Source organism: Oenanthe melanoleuca, chromosome 4 (genome assembly GCF_029582105.1).
Source record: "Oenanthe melanoleuca isolate GR-GAL-2019-014 chromosome 4, OMel1.0, whole genome shotgun sequence".
NCBI classification, from domain to species: Eukaryota; Metazoa; Chordata; class Aves; order Passeriformes; family Muscicapidae; genus Oenanthe; species Oenanthe melanoleuca.
This window is the reverse complement of record NC_079337.1, coordinates 18,918,551-18,937,521: the sequence shown is the minus strand read 5'-3', so window position 1 is coordinate 18,937,521 and position 18,971 is coordinate 18,918,551. Positions and strand designations below refer to the sequence as shown.

General features: G+C 40.7%; 1 protein-coding gene across 2 annotated transcripts in view; it reads right to left on the bottom strand.

The window, feature by feature from the left end:
- Nucleotides 1-13,380, bottom strand: part of SMARCAD1 (SWI/SNF-related, matrix-associated actin-dependent regulator of chromatin, subfamily a, containing DEAD/H box 1) — a 42,133-nt gene extending 28,753 nt beyond the window's left edge. Inside the window, exons 1-4 of one of the 2 annotated variants that reach the window (XM_056490447.1) lie at nt 13,197-13,380; nt 12,761-12,972; nt 5,628-5,799; nt 2,343-2,520 (exon numbers count right to left, since the gene is read on the bottom strand). In XM_056490447.1, coding sequence (XP_056346422.1) covers nt 2,343-2,520; nt 5,628-5,799; nt 12,761-12,959 — 549 coding nt within the window. In that variant the 5' untranslated portion in view covers nt 12,960-12,972; nt 13,197-13,380. Of the gene's footprint in view, nt 1-2,342; nt 2,521-5,439; nt 5,540-5,627; nt 5,800-12,760; nt 12,973-13,196 lie in introns of those variants that run through there. The other variant, XM_056490448.1, reaches the window with a different exon arrangement.
- Nucleotides 13,381-18,971: the final 5,591 nt, after the last annotated feature.

Sequence of the window (18,971 nt, the reverse complement as noted above, 5' to 3'; positions counted from 1 at the left end):
ACATTTGGAAACAGCACCTTAATTTGGCTTTTTCAAAAGGTTCATGATTTTTTTCCTCAATAGCCTTCATCAGTTGTGTCAAGTTTATCAGGAGAGCCTGCTTCAGGTCCTTCATGAAGGAACAACCTGATATTCCTCTGCCCTCCTTCAAAAATGTTGCAGCTATATAACTGCAGAAAAAATTCTGCACAGCGCCCATTTTCTACAAAGTTCTGCTGATACAGGAGCTATCTTGCACTCTCCTGAAAACAAACACCATCAGCCTCACATGCTGCTCAGTAGCTAAGTCACAAAACAGCAGTTAGACACAGCACATAGCATTTCTAGCAAGTTACTAAGCTACAATGAACTTTTATCAGTCTTTGAATCAAATTAATTCTGTGCAGCTAAAAACTGAAGATAAATTCTGGACATACACAAAAAATTTAAATTACAAGGTTCAGAAGGAGAATTTTAAAATTGCTACTTGCAACTCTTTTGTTCTTCCTAAAATAAAGGGAGCCTAAGAATAAAGCTTGGTCCATTTGGAAACAAAATACTCAGTAGGGAGCACCAGTAAAACGTCTGTATTTCTTCAATGCCATTTCAACAACCAGTAAACTTTATATATTAATTTAAATGCATTTAGCTTTATAAATTAAAGCTAGTGAAAACCTAGTTACATATTAGCATTGAAAAGTAACCTTGCTAAAAATACCATGCACTGTACTGAAGGTATTTTACTGTAATGAGCTACCATGTCTCACTTGGAGGAGCTACCTGTAGATTTGTATTGTACACTGGACAGTGGCCAAGAGTTCTCATGTTCACATGTCAGCATAATCAGAATACATTATAGGAAGTTCAAACCTACCCTTTGCCTCACTGGAAGTACTAAAGTCTTTGCATGTTGAATGTCATAAATGTAGCTTGCACAGAGTTTTATCTACTGGAAGATGGCAGTGACTTCACTCATTCTGCAATTCATCAGTTAGCTCATCCCAACAACAGCAGTTACTAATAGTTATCAATTGAGACAGCCACAAGTAAGATTAAATGTCACAACAAAGAAATACTCAAAAAATTTTCCATACATTGGAGTTCAATGTTGTTGAACTTACCTAAAGGTATTTATTTGAAGCGTATATATTCATTTTTATAGATATCCAAGTTCCCATGTATGTGGAAATGTTACACAGCTGTACTTCACTAAAATGTTACTTTTACCCTTTTGCTATTAACAATGAAGAGCTGCACTGTGTTTGCATGGCCCAGTTTGAAAGTGGCAGGGGCTACACAGGTGGTTTCTGTGAGAAGGCACCAGAAGCTTCCCTCATATTCAAGAGAGCCAGTGCCAATCAGCTCCAACACAGTCCTGATGTTGACCAAGGCCAAGTCCATCAGAGACAGTGGCAGCACGAATAGATAACAGTTAAGAAGGAAAGGGGGTAGGAAAATGGAGGAGAACAACACAACTGCAGCAGGAGAGAAGGAGAATTCACGAGAGAAAAACAACCCTGCAGACACCAAGGTCAGTGAAGGAGGGGCTGGAGGTGCTCCAGCTGCTGGAGCAGAGATTCCCCTGCAGCCAGTGGTGAAGCCCATGCTGAGGCAGCTGTGCCCCTGCAGCCCCTGGAGGTCCGAGGTGGAGCAGAGATCCACCTGCAGCCTGTGGAGAACAGAACAGCAGAGCAGCTGCTGTGACCATGTGGGAAGCCCTCCCTGAAAGCAGGCTCCTGGTAGGACCCACGGAGAGAAGGGCCCACACCAGAGCAGGTTTGCTGGCACGACTGGTGACCCTGTGGAAGTGACCCACAATGGAGCAGCTTGTTCCTGAAGCATGGCACACCATGGAAAGGGATCCAACTCTGGAGCAAGGGAAGGGTGGGAGGAGCCCTCCTGCCAAGGAGGGCTGATGGACTGACTGCAGTGCCCATATCCCATTCCCAGGCACTGCTGGTGTGGAGGGGGGAGCAGGTAGAGAAAATCACAAATATGTTAGGCTCCAAAATAAGGGAGGGGAGGGGGGAAAAGTGTTTTAAGATTTAGGTTTATTTCTCATTACTCTGATCTGATTGGTAATAAATTAAGTAATTTTCACAAGTTGAGTCTGTTTTACCCACGACAGTAACTAGTGAGCCATCTCTCTGTGTCTTTATCATGATCCATGAGTCTTTCATTCTATTCTCTTCCCTGACCAGCTGAGAAGCAGAGTGACAGAGCAGCTTTAGTGGACATCTGGCATCCAGACAGAATTAACTCACCAAAAGACTGTACCCTGTAATGAAGTCAGCTTAGAAAAACTGCCTATAAAATCCTATAAAATAATAATCAAAATAAATCAAAGAACTGAGCATTATTACTTTTAATAATTCTTGGTCACTTCTCTGGGGAAAATGTTCCTTCATTATTTGCAACTTTGAGTCTCTGTTATCTTCCTCTACATCCTCCTTCACAGCTGGCTGCTGCTCCCCACCATTTACAAGCCCCAGCTGGGGCATTTCCTCTTCAGACTGGTCATCATCATTAGACAGTTCAGAGCTACAATGTAAGGGAGAATAAAAAAAGAATTAAAATTTATTTTTGCTTAATAAAATTTTGCTTAATATTCTATCAGAATATTACTGTAAACTAACTCTACTACCAGGATTGCACAAAATGCACTAAGATTGTGTTCAGTAACTCTGGATCAACTTATATGCAAAGGGATACATCTATTCAGGACAAAGTTAGACATGTATCAAGTACAGTCTCCTCTTTGCACCAAACGATTTTAACTTAGCAAAGGAAAGAAGAAAGGAAGAATGGACAAGGGAAATACCATGACTTACCCTCATATTGTACTATAAAAGATTATTTATAATTTAATAATAACCACCTTAATACACTTTATCATTTCAGCTACCTGAATTACATCAGACTACCCCAAGTTTAATCTCAAACAGCTTTGCTAGTGTTTATTTGCCCAGATTTGGATTAGGTTCTGTGTAAACACTTTCCAGGTGCAGTATCAACTCCCTGTCCTAGTTCTCAGCTCACTGAGAAAGAAAATTCAAAGTTCCTTGTGCAGTTTTTTAAATGTATAAATATAAGAAGAGCCTTTCTGAAAAAAAGTCCTGAATTTACTGCAAGATTGATTATTAGAGCTAATTTGCAGGAAAAGCAACCCCCCTATGTATCTTTCAAGATATTAAGTAGCACAGATAAGACTGAACCTAAGCACAAGTCTCCCATCCTCCTTCCTTCCATAGAAATATAAAAATCTCCTTTTAGGAAGGCAAAATTAATTGAACTCTATGGAGTTTGCCATTTCATAGGGATTTCACCATCAGAAATGCTTGCCTGCAGTTCTCTCTATACAAATATAGGTAAAAGACTAAAAATAAGCCTGGTTTTCCTCAGTATAGCTTTCTTTAGCAGTTGCAACAGGCAGATTGCAATAGAATTATGGAATAATATGTATGTGTCACATAGAAGATACACAAAGATAACTGTTCATCAAAGAATCCTTTTTTCCCTTTCCTAAAGACACACACAGCTACATGGACTCTCTGGCTGTGCCTCTTAAGAGTAAGGAAGTAAGAGAAAACCCAAATTATTCTTCAGTCCATCGAGGCATTGAGTTGTAAGCCTCAAAACATGAGTCCTACTTCCACTTTTAAAAAAAAATTTAATGAAATATATTAAAATCCATTGGCATATTTCTGATCTTTCTGCCTTGATAACAAAGAAGGTTTCTTTTAAAAAGCGCATGTAAAAAAGAAAATCAATCCAAAATGAAATTGCTATTATCTTATCCCTTCCTATCAGGGAATAATATCTAGACACTTGTCAACAAAGCCAAGCTGCATACTTCATAAATCTTGTCCTCTATGTATAATCACATTCTTATCTAGCATAAAGAAACACTGATTTAACTACTAAGCAACTCTGACCCAAAAGGCCTTTGTTAGATTCTGCTTTTTTTTCCAACAGAGTCCAGACAGTGACTCTCTGGCAGCAAAACCTGTAGCACACTTTCTTTAGCAAAGATGCATTTTCTAGTCTAAACTTTCTGCTGTTCTGTACCTAGTTCAGAACAAAGGAAGCTAGGATATTCTGCAAAAAAGAAGCAAAAACTCACAAGAAACCACCCACTAACCTCCCAAACTGGGCAACACATGCACTAAAATCCATAATGCAGACACTGAATTGACTGATTCTATGCAAAGCCAGAGCTCCTAAGCCTGGATGGATCCCAGCTAACTCCTGCCATGCTCTCAATTTGTTTGTTAGCTCAACCAGAAAAGCTGCTTGTGAGACAGCTCCATGAGTCCTGTGCACATTCATCAGCACCTGAGCCAGCACACTGGGACAAAGTATCGGGCACTGAGGTGCCTGGTGGCTACACAGAAACGTTCAGGAGTACAAGAGGATGTAGCCTCAAGTTCATCAATCCCACTAGGAGACACCTTGCTGCCCATCTCTCACTGCCAGCAACCACAACACAGTACAGGAATAGCAAGCAGCAGCTCTACAAGTTGCATCCTGCGTGATTTATCAGCATCAGCTCCACAAGGTACAAAACCACCTGAAAAGCTTCCAGGTGGGACTGATCCCAGAAGCAGAGTAATTGCATTTATACAGCACTGCACACAAGCTAATTTGATGCATGCAACCAGCTGGCCACCTTTGTCTCCTTGCACAATCTACAACTTAAATCACAGGCAGAAGCAAGAGCTCACTTGTAACTGCTGATTTTTTTTTTTTTCTCCTTTTCAATTAGCTGCCTTAAGTTAAAACTTTTTGGAGGAAATGCTAAAAAAAAACCCCAAACCACACAACACCAATATTTCAGGTAACAGCAGCAGGAAAATGCATTATTCCACTTCTGCTGTAAGCCCCCAGTAACTCCATGCTCTGTGTAGTACTGAAAACCTGACAAGAGACTACACCTGTTAAGGCTGCAATTCCCACAGTTTTCTGCCCATTAATTCAACTAGTCTATCAAAAAAGCAGGTTAAGCCACCTTGTTTTGCTTAATACAAGAATATCTAGAGGGCACAATTACTACACAGACATATAACTAGCATGGAGTCCTTTAAACTCCAAATGGCTGCAGATGTTTATCCACGTTTTTCTCACCTGCTCTCTCAACGGTGCTTTTCTAGCACAGACACAAGCCTGACTCCTGCACAGTGACGTTCCTCCCAGCACATTCAAAATTATAAATTTCCAAATGACTTAGGAAAGAAATAGTTTTCACTATGCACAAGAAACACACCATGCAACTCATACTTAAGTTTACCTCGGGACTCATGCTACACACTCTATTTGCTTCCCTGTCAAATAAATAAACAAAAAAATTCAACTCCAATGGTTTAACATTAGTAAAGCAAGTGTTGTACAGTTTTCAAGTTGCACTAAAAGGATTTCACAGAAGGGCAAAGGCAAAAATGTATAAATTAACAAACATCATACATTTCAACATCGCAGAACTCCTCCGAGAAAATGTTTTAGCTGGGTACTTCTTCCCTGGAAAACCAGGGAAGCTGAACCCCAAAGGAGCAAACCAGAACCCAGCCCAGGCTCTGAGTTTCAATTCAGTGTTCCAACTGAGAACACCCCGTGAGGGTCAGAGACACGACAGAAAGCTAGTCAAAGCGTACATTGCGGCCACCTCTCTCCTCGGAGCCCAGGCTTCCTTGGCAGCACCGACGTTTCTGGGCTCCTCCTCCTCGCTGTCAGACACATCGAGGAACTGCACCCCTCGCTGGCGCTTGAAATAAGACTCTTTCACCGTCCTCTGAGCTTCAGGAGTTTCTGGGATGGTGGAATACTCTGTGCAAGCCATTTCAAAAGGAGAAAAAGGAGAAGACAATGACTTATAACTTCACTTAATTGTACTTAGAGCATCAGATAGCTGTGATTTCTTCAGAGACACAACAGCCAGTTAAACAGAACTCACACTCCCATGCACAGAAAATTCCTGTAAGCTGCATTCCTCTAAATGGGAACTTACCTGGCAAACATTAAACAAACAATTTTTATACTAGGAAGTTTGAGAAGATGTATTTTAGGTTAATAACTACTTAGAAATAAATACTTATTTTTAGATAAATGAATAATGATGAAAGTCCTCTGAACTACTTCCAAGCTGACTGAACACAGATAGAAACATAGGCATATTTCTCTCTTTTCTCTATGAAGAGAGAAAAATTGATGGACAGAGCAGAGAACATGACAGCTGCAGAGAGCATTTCTGTATGAAAGAAATCTTATGGAAAATAAACTTAAAATAACTCATTCTGGCAGCACTGAATGAACAGAAAAAAAATATAAATCCTAAAAGTACAAGCTATTGGCTGACATAGGAAACTGCACAGGCTTTGAAATGGAAAGGCACCCAATAAACTAAAAAAATATGGTACCAAATGTTACAGAGTACACTACAGAAAAAGAAGAAAACAACTTTAAAATGGAGTTTAATAGTGGTTAAAGGGATGGAAGTGAATGTAACTCAGTGCCTATGAAGAAACATCAACAAAGGTCAATGGCAGTTCAAAAGAGCAATCATTTAAGCCTTAAGCCTCCAGGTTGTTAAAGAAATTTGCCTATCCAACCATCCAGGAGCCACTCTGGGAGCACCTGAGATGGGAAGAAGACCCCTTTGCAGCTATAGATCCCACACTCAGAGTCATATGAGGTTTCCCAGAGCAGTCTCAGATGTCCAGATCCCCAATATCATTTATACATGGTGTAATAACAATCACAGCTCGTGCTGGTGCCTCTGAGTAGCAATCCCAAACAAAAAAAAATCCTGGGCTTTTACACCCTCACAGACTAAGTGCAGGGAAGTCTGGAGTCATCAGCTCTGGAGTGTCCCGTCCCCTACCTGGGACCTTTGTGCAAGGGAGCAGCAGTTCCCTGCCTCTTGTCTGGGGCTCTCCCCACCCACAGCTCAACCTGCAGCCACACACTGAGCTACCTGTATTGAATGGATCCCTCAACAAGGTGACATTAGCCCACGAAGGAAAAATCCAGGATAAGGCATAGGAGAGTCAGCCACAAACTTCTGAGAAAGTTGTGTTTTAGTGGTACTACTGTCAGTAGAAGTCATCATATAAAAACATCTTAAATTCTCTTAACACAAAGAAAGCATCACAGACATCCTCTCCCTTCTAACAGACCATCCATTTTTAAAACTCATGTGCTTGTGAACCAAGCACCAGTGGTGCTGCTAAGTCCAATTAATTATTGAACCACAATTTTGGCTGGAAGTGAAAGTAGTTTCTTTTGCCTCCATTCACTAATGCAGAAACTTGAGTTAAATTACTAGGGTGTAACATCACTTTGCAAAGCTGATTTGCCAGCAGACAGTAGACACAGATGCAGCTAGAATAAATTCATCTGATAGACAAATGCAGAAAGAAGCTACATAGCATCTAATTCCTTCATTTGTGATAAAAGAATTAATTTTAGTTGAGCTATCAAAATTTAAATATTTTCTATCATTTTCAAAGCACGATACAGGATTATGGTAATGATTTTTAGAAGAGGCAAAAGTCCCACTTCGCAAATGAACCTTATTTTGAAAAGCCCATACACATGCAAATTTAGGAAAGCCTAAAAATTATCAGCTCTGAAGTAGTAGTACACTGTTCCAAGACAATCCTCCCTGCATCCAAGACAAACATGTTGGCAGTGGAAGCTTCCTGAGCAGTACCTTCTTCTATCTGTCTATTTTTGGAAGGAGATGTGTTGTCCTTGATGCAGTTGCTTCATCTGAAAACTGATTAAGTTTTTGGATGAATACAGGAGAGGAGCAAAACAGACCTCTCACAATAGGACAGAAATACAAAACGCATTAAAAAATGTGATTCAATATCAAAACAGGTCTGTAAGAAATGAGAATTTCTCATCTATACTGAATTAACAGAATGGACCAAGGCAGTTTTCATTGTTCTTTGCCTTGTAGGTTAGACTAAATTCCATGCATATTCTCCCTGCAAGCAGCATGACATGGAAATGACAGGTACTGATGACAACTTTGCTAGGAGGCATCTTTACTGAATTTTAAAACACAAGGAAATTTTACAAAAATAAAATGGTCTTAATAGTAATTTTTTCCTTTACAGTATAAACCTTAGACAAGGTTTATATTTAAATAAAGAGTATTTACTATTTCCTTAGTGATTTCTCATTTTATTTTAATTTTATTTAGCAATTACTATCCAGTCTTCATGACAACTCCTTACTCCTATACTTATAAAAGGAAAAAAAAAAAAAAAACCAAAACATTCTCCCTCTCAAAAAAAAGCTCAGTCTTCTGCCCTTTCTCCACCTAGCTCACTGAACAAATTCCTCTACTAAGTGGGGGGGAAGCAGAAATCACACAAGTAATAAGGAGTCTCCTCATATTTAGAGCAAACTGTATCCTTGTAGAGTAGCAACAGATTAAAGTTATTGCCACAAGATGTAACTGTTGGAGGCAGAATTTTCTGATTACAGGCAATTCAAAAGAACTATTAAGGAATGCCTGCAATCCTAAAACCAGTATTTGATTCTGAGATTAGAAATAGGAACTCATAAGTATCCCTACATGCACACATTAACATTAGAACCGAAACCCACAATGACCTGTAATTCTAAACACAACCTCCTACACAAACCATACACCACACTCTGAGAAACCCAACTTCTTCTCTCCCAAGTGAAAATAAAGGTAAAACAAAAGCAAAAACTGAGGCAATACTTCAGAGGCTTACCACATTTCCTAGCACTGTTCAACAAGCATTGTCAAATAGAAAGTAACTTCCACCTAGTTTTGGAAAGCAGTATCAAGCACATGCTGCTCAAGTCTACAAGGTAATAAGTATTCCCTCTTCAAAGGAAAGGTTTTTCCATTGGCTAAAATAATCCTAAATGTCAGTATTACTCTAAGATGCATCTTAAAGCAGCCCTTTAAAAATGATGATTACTTCAACATATCGTCCCTTAGAACTTATGAACCCTTAGAAAACTTCACTAGGTATTTCAGTCATCACTTTTTTTCTAGAAATACTCTAAGCAGAATTACAGTCTATGAACTGAGACATAAGCAAAAGACAGGACTTCCTCAGATCCTAAAGAAAATGACAACAGAACAAAAAAAACCAAACCAAACCAAACAAAAAAAAAAAAAAAAAAAACCCCACCCAATAGTCCCAATGCAAGTGAGCTCTGAGCATTATAATCTCAAAGTGTAGTCATTTAATATACAAATTCAAACATTATAGAGAGGATATCAACAACATCAGCCATCAATAACAGGGTTATATACCGTAGTTTAATTTATTTTACAACTTTTATTTTAATTCTTTTTGGAAGCTTTGTAAGCATGCTTGTTGAGACCGGAATACAAGCTTCATTTTGAAATTCATGTTGGTAATTATTTTAATTTGTTCAGTTCTGGTATAGTTGTGCTCCATTTCTACAACTGTGTAGAATAATCTCATTATTTTAATACACCCAGCTATTTACATAATTAAAAACATCTACATGAAAATTAAGATGCTTCACCGTTTCCTTAACGGATTAAGAGATATAGAACTCTTCAGTAAATAATACTAATTTGCATGAAAAACTGTAGTAAGCCACTCCAGTGTACTTTTCTACCTATTTTAAGAGACAGCTACCATGTATAACTTGGTAACTATCCCCAGAGATGGTTTCTATCCTTCAGCAAATGCAATTCAGAATTATTCCCTCCCACCTGGCTGCAAAGTCACTGCAGGTCTGTGCAATTTTGAATACAGACAAGTGTATAAAGATGACCAATTCTTGTGGCCATCACACCACAAATTGCTTATCAAAGCATAAGGAATGCATGTTCAACACAAACGAACAAGAAGCATGGCCTACAGACATAAACGGAGAAAATCTACCAATAATGGTTAGTTCTAGGAAAACAAAAGTAAAGAAAATGCCTGAAAGGATAATGGTGGTTCATGAAACAACAGACAACATCTGATTACGTTTTTCTAAGATAGATGACATTTAGACAATACCATACCTTGTTAGACACGCATTTCAAGGCACTTGATAAAACAGAAATCTGAACAAATTTCTTGGAAATCATATTGAACTATTTGTGCTCCTGAAGGAAAAAGTCAGATTTTTAAATTCTTTTTAGATACACACTGTGGTTGAACAATACCAAAGGAAGTAGAACAAAACCCCAAGCCGTTAGCTGTTTAATAGCATTTCTGTTTGTATAAGTGAAATAAAGATCACTCTCCTCTTCTTTCCCCAGTTTCTTGTACCACTATTTTATTAATCACTTTGTTTGTCTTTAGAAGAAATCTCAGTAATTGTTGCCCTCACATGGTTGGCTGAGCATTAGGGCAAGTTATTTTTGGAGAACTTGGTGCAAACTGCTTCCTGTATAGAACAACTCCATAGCCAGACTCGTTGGCAGTTAGCATCAGAGAGCACACAGTGTCATAAATTCATCTTTGGGCTTTCTCCATGACCATTCAGCAATAAAAACAACAACAACAAAAAAACAAGCTGACTGTTTTATTTGACCCAAAGCAATAAAAATACTGTCTTCCTGACACTAATTAGGGATAGGCATCTGCTAATCAAATCTAGTCTTCCCTATTACATTTAAGTGCCTCATAACATGCTGACAAAATCTGAGGGTTTTATATTTTGTTTATCTCTGTAGATTTAGAAAATGTGATTTCATTTCTTAAAAGGTTATTAATTTTTAATAGGTTATATAACATTGATGTGCAAATAAGTGGGAGAAAAAATCATGAAACCACTTAATCTTCTTTAACACTGAATATCTGTGAAAGATGAAGCATCATGTATATGCAGAGCACTACTAATTACATCTCAATTTTAAATGCTAATTAGTGCCCCTGTTCTACACCAGCATCTGTGTCCATGGATGCTTTTTTCAGTTGGACACCTGTTGCAGTTTTGTCTGCTCATGCACTCCACCCTGTTTCACTGCTAGCTACCACCATCTCCCATTAGTTTTCCTCACAACTACTTAGCCTTGCATTACATTTCTTTCAGGCTGGCCTTCACCTTTCTTTTTAGTATCTTGTATCTAAACTCATCCTCTAAATTGGGTATTACAGCCCTTCTCCTCCACAGTCCTAGCCCTGCAGAATTTAAGACAAGGGAAACCAGCATTGTGAAAAACAAGCACTAAAATTTGTTGGCAGCTGTGGTCCAGCAACATGCTTATACTGACAAAGCACATAGGCAGATTAAGGGCAGAAACATAATATTAAAACAAAGTAAATCCCAAACACAATAAGCTCCAAAACAAGCAGCACCATCCATTACTGCACAACTACATTCACAGTTCAAGAAGGGCCCCTGCACTCAGTAACCCCTCCATAGCACAAGGCAATGATTTACCACAAGCAGGAAGGGAACACCTGTTCCAAAGTGCACTTCTTCAGTGCTCATTTTTTCATACAAGCATTACAAAGACACAGGTGCAGAATTAACCAGAATTAACAGCTGCTTGCTTCTTCTGTAAGGTTCTCCCTGTCACCAAGTGGACAGTGGACAGGTTACTCAATTCCAGACTTGCAACTCACATGTGTTATATATTTTATTTTTAACACAGAACACTGCTCAATATTTGCTAAAGTAAACACAAGAGCACTCCAATCAACTGAAAACAGGCAACCTGCACTAAACCAAAATTTAGGGAAGAGTAAATATCCATCTCCTGTAATTCTGACTTGGCTATGCTCTAAAAAAGGAACTCCTCCTTGTGCATGAAAGGTTCTCTTGCTATCACATGGATAAGGTATTGTGAAAAACTGCCTTGCACCACGAGAAAGTCACGTGCAAAAACAACACGTACTTAAACAACATCAACAAAATAGCTGTTTCAATTCTGAATAAATGCATAGTCAAGGTCTGTCTGATCTCTCCAATAACACCTGTAACTCGACAACTACACCAGAAGTTATATGGCATGTCTGAGAAATACCAAATAATCAGCAGGAGATACTGTCTGTTCGTATCACACTTCCTCAGTAACACGAAAAACCTACTGGTGAATGAGATTACACAGCCAACAACAATTTCAGTCATCAGTATTAACCAACCAACTCAAATAGGAACAGCACATCCCTGCTGTACACACTACAACACAATCAAGTTTTTGACATTGCCATGAAAACCCCAAGCTTCTGCCCCAAAAGAGAACAAACACTAGGACAAAACCATTTACACAGTCAGCTTCTGAGAATCATTACCAGGTCTCTCAGCTCTTTAAAAAACCAGGCCCAAGAGAAAAGAAACTGTTCTCTTTCTTTCCAAATCCATCTGAGATGCTTCAAAGTGCATTAGCCAAGGACTCTACTCAAAAAGTTAAGTCTACAGTGTTGTATCTATCAGACAAATATAAGCCACTTTTTCTTGAAAAACCCTAAAATACTAGTGCATAATAAGCATCAGTAAATAGAGTTAACAAATAGGAAAACATAAAACACTTTCAACTTAATCTGAAGATTATTTAATCAATTAATAAAACAAGTTATTTCAGAAGGTTACCGACTTGCCTGTAAATGCACAGGTTCAATTAGAGCACACACTGCTAAAAACGAGGATACTTCTGTGGAAATTGCTGCAAAATGCGCGCACAGAAAAACACATTTTTAAAACAAGCCAAGGGGGCAAAACCCGAAAAGAAAAACACAAAAACAAAAGACAATTACTTTATTTCTACAAGTTAAGTACTTACACAGCCCTTAGGCTGCATGCAAAACACCACCTGACTCACCAGTTCTCTCTGAGCCGTCCGAAGCCGGGGTGACTGGCCTGTTGCTGTCATCCGTACCTTCCTCCTCCTCCCCTGCGGCGGCACCGACCGCGGCAGCAGCGCCAGGTGCCTCCGCCGGGGCCGCCGGGGACGGGGGCTCCTGCTCCGCGCCCTTCCCCTTCCTCTCGAAGCGGAACCGGTCCAAATTGTAGAGGCTCATATTCTTCACCTTTCTGTGGGAAACGCCAGGAAGGGGAGAGAGCCGACAGGGCCCGTCTATTACACATAAGAAAACGCTGGCGAAGGGACCGGCCGGCGCTCCCACAGAAACGCGAGGCCAGGGACGCTGTCAGGCAGCTGGAAGGCTCCTGCCTGCCCGTCCATCCACCCGCTCTCCCTCTTCCCCGCGCTCCCCCTGCCTCCCTCCTCATCTCAGGGCGGCGGGCCCCACACGCACCTGTCGCGGGCCCCGGCGGGCGGTGTGAGGCGGCGGCGGCCGGCAGGGGCCGGGCCGGGCCCGGGGCAGGAGTGCGGCCGGCGGGAGGAGGGATGGAGGGAAGGAGGGAAGGCGGGATGAGGCCCGGACAGCGCACACGACGCGCTCCCCTCAGGAGCGGGGCGCGGGGCTGCCGGCGCGCGGCGATGACGTCACGGGCCCGCCCGCCAATCGGCTGGCCCGGCCCGAGCGGGCGGGCGCGTGCGCCTTCGCGCCTCTTTCCCGGGAGGCGCTGCCCTGAGGGGCGGCCGTGGCGCTGAGGGGCTGGAGCTGGTTCCGTGGGGGTCTGCGGGGTTTGGGCTGCACCCTGCTGCTGCCGTGACCCGGTAGATCTGTGGGTTCCAGCTCCAGGCGCCGCACGAGTGACGCCTTTGATTCCAAATCGTCGCGTGGTTCACACCCCGCCCCGCACTTCCGAGTTGGAAAGTTTGGGTGGAGAAGCGCGAGAAGACCGTCATAGGAGATCTGGAACCCTAAATATGGGGTGATACAATCGGAGAGTAATCTGGATTGGAAGGGTCCTTAAAGACGCCTAGTTCCAATGCCCCTGCCATGGGCAGGGATACCTTCCATCTTCCGGGCTGCCCAAAACCCATCCAGCCTGGCCTTGAACACTTCCAGGGATGGGGCATTCACTGCTCCTCTGGGCAACCTGCTACAGTGTCTCACCACTCTCACAGCAAAGAATTTCTTGCAACTGTTTAAACCTGCTCTCTTTTAAGTTTGGAACCATTCCCCCTTTCCCTGTCGACTTACGTGCTCTTGTAAAAAGTCTCTCGCTATTTTTCTTGTAGGCTCCCTTCAGGTACTGGAAAGCGCAATTTGATCACTTCTAAGCCTTCTCTTCAACGCTGAATACAAATTCTCTCAGCTTTCCCTCATAGGAGAGGTGCTCCATCCCTCTGATATCTTGGTGTCCCTCCTCTGGACCCGTTCCATCAGGTCTGTGTCCTTCCTGTGCTGGACCTCAGAGCTGCTGCAGCCCTGCAGTGGGGTCTCACCAGAGCAGAGCAGAGCAGAGGGGCAGAATCCCCTCCCTGCCCTGCTGCCCACACTGCTCTGGATGCAGCCCAGGACACGTTTGGCTCTCTGGGCTGGGAGTGTCCATTGCCAGCTCATGTCCAGCACCCCCAAGTTCTTCTCAGCAGGGTTGTTCTGGATCTCTTCATCCCTAGCCTGTGTTGATACCAGGGTTTGCCCTGATCCAGGTGCAGCATCCTGCACTTGGCCTTGTCAAACTTCGTGAAATTCCCACAGACCCACTTCTCAAGCTTTTCCAGGTCCCTCTGGATGGTACCCCATCCTTCAGCTGTGGATTTAGGGCAGTTTTCAGCTTAGGTTCCTTGACGTGTTTCCATCATTGTGTTTCTTTGGCAGAATTGGTGGGAAAACACCTGTCTTGGGTCAGGACCTGCTGCCATGCTGGGTTTCAGTGGATGTATGGTTGCAGAGCACATGCAGCCAGGTGTGCAAAGGTGCCTGAGGTTACCCGGTATTGCACAGAGAACCTTGCCAGGGCTGAAATGGTGAAGTGGCAAAGAGGTACTGAAACTACCTTCATATGTCTGCCCTTTTACATACCAGCCAGACATGAAATAAAGGGCTTCAAGGCCTGGCAGAAATGAATAAGCATTATACTGGGGAGCCAGGTGCAGCAGCTAACAAAGACAGTCTGGAGAGATTATGCTAGCTAACAGAAAAGCAGAAAAAGAAGCCACTTACCCATCTATTATGCCAGCTCTGTGGTTCTGGGCTCACAAGATGTTCTTTCACCCTTAAAGTTACTTGATTTTTAAATTGCAGTAGCCAAGCAACTGAGAAGAAAAAGGATTTGGAGGAAATCAAGCTTCACTAGCAATGTATTGCCTTCGTATCAAATTTCATCTACAATTTGGATAATAGATGAGTTTAAATTTAGTGGAAACTGTGTTCTGCTAATCCCAAATACAAATAAATGGCAGTGTAAATGGAACAGAAGAGTGATTTTGCCCCCTGAGGTGGATGCCAAGGCACAGGTGGATTTGCAGACTGGCTGGTGTCTGAACAGTGCAGTTCAGAGATCATCTGAGGTTATCCCCTGAGGTTATCCTCTGAGGAGGACTAAATTGTGCTGGAGAAGGAGTGCCTGGGCTAGACTCACTGTTGACATATAAAAAGGCAAGAGATCAAGGGCTTTCATGCTAAGAGCAGGTCAGTATGAAAATGGAAGAGAGTTTTGCCTGTCAGCACAAGTTCAGACTCCTAACAACTTGAAATTCCACCCGCTTAAAAGGCAAGTTACCCCAAAAGTGGGAATAAAGAAGCTTGTAGGTACAGCAGAAATAAAGCTGGGTGTGGGTTAGAGGAGGAAAAATGTACAGTCCATGAGGACACTTTTACTTTAGCTCAGAGAATTTGGCTCCTTTTTGGGACCTGATAACCATGGCAAAGCTCATGAGCTTCTCTGCACACATTAGTAGTGCTGTTAGCACCTCTGATGTGCTTGCCTCACACTGACTTTTTGCAACACACTGAGCATCTAAAGGTTAAGGACTCTGACAAGACTTTGTCCACTTTTTCCATGAGGAAAGGATGACAAACTGTGCATGTGATAGATGTCAAGTCACCTTGTTTGACTGACTTGGAGGACACAGTCAATGTTGTTAAATCTTCAGAGACAAATGGGCTATGAGGCTCCAAAGTGAATGAGTAATGTTTGAAAAGTTGAGAAAAGAAAGGTGAAACTGGAGAAAGTAAGTGTACAGTGGAGCATACACTCAGGCCAGTTTGTGATTCTACAAGGCAGTCAGGAAGAACATTAGTCTTGGGGACAAAGTAATAAGAAAAAAAATCATAAATTCCAGAGCTTGGGAGAAAAAGCAAGTTGAAGATAAGAAAACAGTGAAAATGAAGGGGATTAAATAGAACACTCCAGAACATGCCAGATTTTAAAAGCATTTCATTTACAGGAATTAGCATGAACCTAGAAAATGCTGCAGCAAATTACTTCAGTTTTTACAGTGCTTTGAACTTGGAAAGACTGGGTAATTGGTAGGTATTAGTATTGCTAACAAGCTATTGTGAATTCCTGGCAAGCAAGGCAGGAAAAACGTCTTTTTTGAGGTGATAATGACACTGGTTAGACAGCTCATGCTTACTGGAGAACTGACAGATTGCTGTCTGCTATTGTTTTGGAGGCTGATTTGTGAGGGATTTTTTAGTTTTTTTTTTTAAGGATGGCAGCAGAAATTTGAAAAGGATCTATATACAGATTTGCTTTACATGCAACATTAGAGCTGTTACATTTGACTTGTTTTTACTGAAGACACAGTTTTGTTGCTGTGCCAGTGATAGAGGAGTATACCAGATGGTATGTAGGCCTTCAGAGAACTTTATGAAGATTTATAGATCAGTGATATATAATAATGGCCTGAATACTGAAATAAGCAAAAGAAAACAAAACAAAAAAAAAATCAATTTAAAATTAGTCATTTTGAAATTGACACAAATTTAATTTGCATTGTCCTTAGTAGAAGGAAATTTGGTTTTAGGAGTTTGATTATAGGAGTTAAGACCTGGTGAGATACAAAGATTTATGTTCTATGTTACATTTTACAAATTGGCAATGCAGTCAAATTGTTGTTCACTAGTAAATAATCAGCCAAGACAAAATGTGTCTACAGACATTCCTGGCAATTCTCTGTTGTTTCAACTATTGTTCCTTAGATTTATTTCCTTTTGTATTAAGGGAAGGTCTACCTCAGCTACCTCATGAGAACCCACTGAAGTTGTACTGTAGTGTAAAATCAACAGGGTCTGTGACAGCACTTCGGTTGGAGCTTGCCCCCAGATATTGTATAGGATTGGTGGAAACTTTGTTATAACTTTTGTTATAAATTGCGAGCAACAAGATGCCTTGTCAAATGCCAGCGGGTTTGTACCTGAGTCTAAATAATAATAATAAAAAAATTCTAACAAAAATTTTAAAATTGATTAAAATGTTAAAACTAATTCAGCTACTGTAAAAGCAGCAAGAGTTGTATGTAGCACATGATGTTGCCGTAGCAACCTCACCATACCTAAATATATGAATAACCAAAGTATTTTGTTGTGTGAGCTGCATAGTGATGGCAGAGTAAGGCCTCGGGTCAGAACTGTCTCTTCTCTCTTACCCAAGGGTTTTTTTTTTCCTTTTTACTGTTCATTGCATAGACAGGGTTTTTTTCTACTCAGCAAACAATAAAAAAGAACACTCTTGGGGAAAGAATAAGAGAATAAGACTGGTTTTGTAGTATGACAGGTTTTATATTGGTATTATTTTATATAAGTGTCATTTTTTTGTTTGTATGAAGATACTGTCTGTTGTGGTTCATGTTTTCTAGGAACCATTCAGTAGAATGAACCATTCTACTACTCTACCATTCTGGAATGTTTCTACTTTCTGAGGTTATTTGAGGTAATTTTGTTCCAGTACTGTTATTTCAATAATGAGCTTATTGTATATGTGTATATATATATATATATATATACATATATAGTTTTATTTGTTAAAATGTAAACACTTTATTTTGCTCTGTTTCTCTGAGGTAGTTAGTGGTCTTTTTTGAGTTTATATATATTTGATTAAGAAACAAGAGACGGAAAAACTTAAGTGTAGAATTTCAGACATGGTGCTTGCTACCCATTTCATTCATTTGGGCAAATGCACTCCCAGAAATCAAGATAACCATAATCAAAAGTCTGGCTAGCTCTCAAAAGGCTGTGACTTGTCAGAAACCATGCACCCATGATACTTCTGCTGGATTTTTGTTTTCACTTTCAAGTGAATGTTACTTACAAGCACCCACTGAATTGTGGATGAGTCTGCCTAAGACTGGAACACCAGTTTCATTGGGACAATCATGGAGTTTCCCATTTCATTCTGCTCCCAAAGCACATCACCCATGCAATTTTCACCACAGGACTGCAGGCTATCTTCAGATCTTTTAATCCAGTCATGATAGCACATGGGTCATCATCTACTGCTCAATTTGTCATCTCTCAAAACCCCTGATTTAATGGCATCCTACATATCTTGAGGTCTTAGGATCTGTATTGAGTCTGGAAATTATTCTAGAAAGGAAAGCAGTAGCTGCTGTTTATTTAATACATAAGGAGTTAAAAACACTTTAAAAAACGAGCTTCATCAGAATTAGTTTTGCCTGAAATGCTGAATATAGGACCTTTGGAACAAAAAGAAGTGTCAGAACTGTATGAACATACATAATTTCAAGGATTTTAGTTTGTCACCTGCAGCTGAGACCTCCCATATTGTTTGCAATATACAAATCACATTTTTTGCTTCAAGGAACCATTTTGAGAGGAGCGTAACCTCAAAAGTGCAGGCCAAAAGGAATTTTAGTTCTCCTGAATCAATTAAAACAAATACATTTCCAGTGTGTGCTTCCATACTTACTTTTTGGCTTACTTCTGGCTGCACTGCTGTAACTCTTCTATACTGTTGCATTTTTGATGTGGCATAGTACAGAAACTGACAGAGTAAAAATGAACAGGAAATGCAAGTCCTTTGGCCCAGCATTCATATAACTGTCCCCATAATTCATCAAAACAATGTCATGGGGCTTGCATAAATAAATACACAGGAGCAAATGCATATTTTTACCAAACATTTTTACAGGGTTTTGTTTGTTTGTTTGTTTTTTCAAATTGCATTTATAAAACCTGGTTCAGCTATTTTTCCCCAGCTACTTTTGGAAG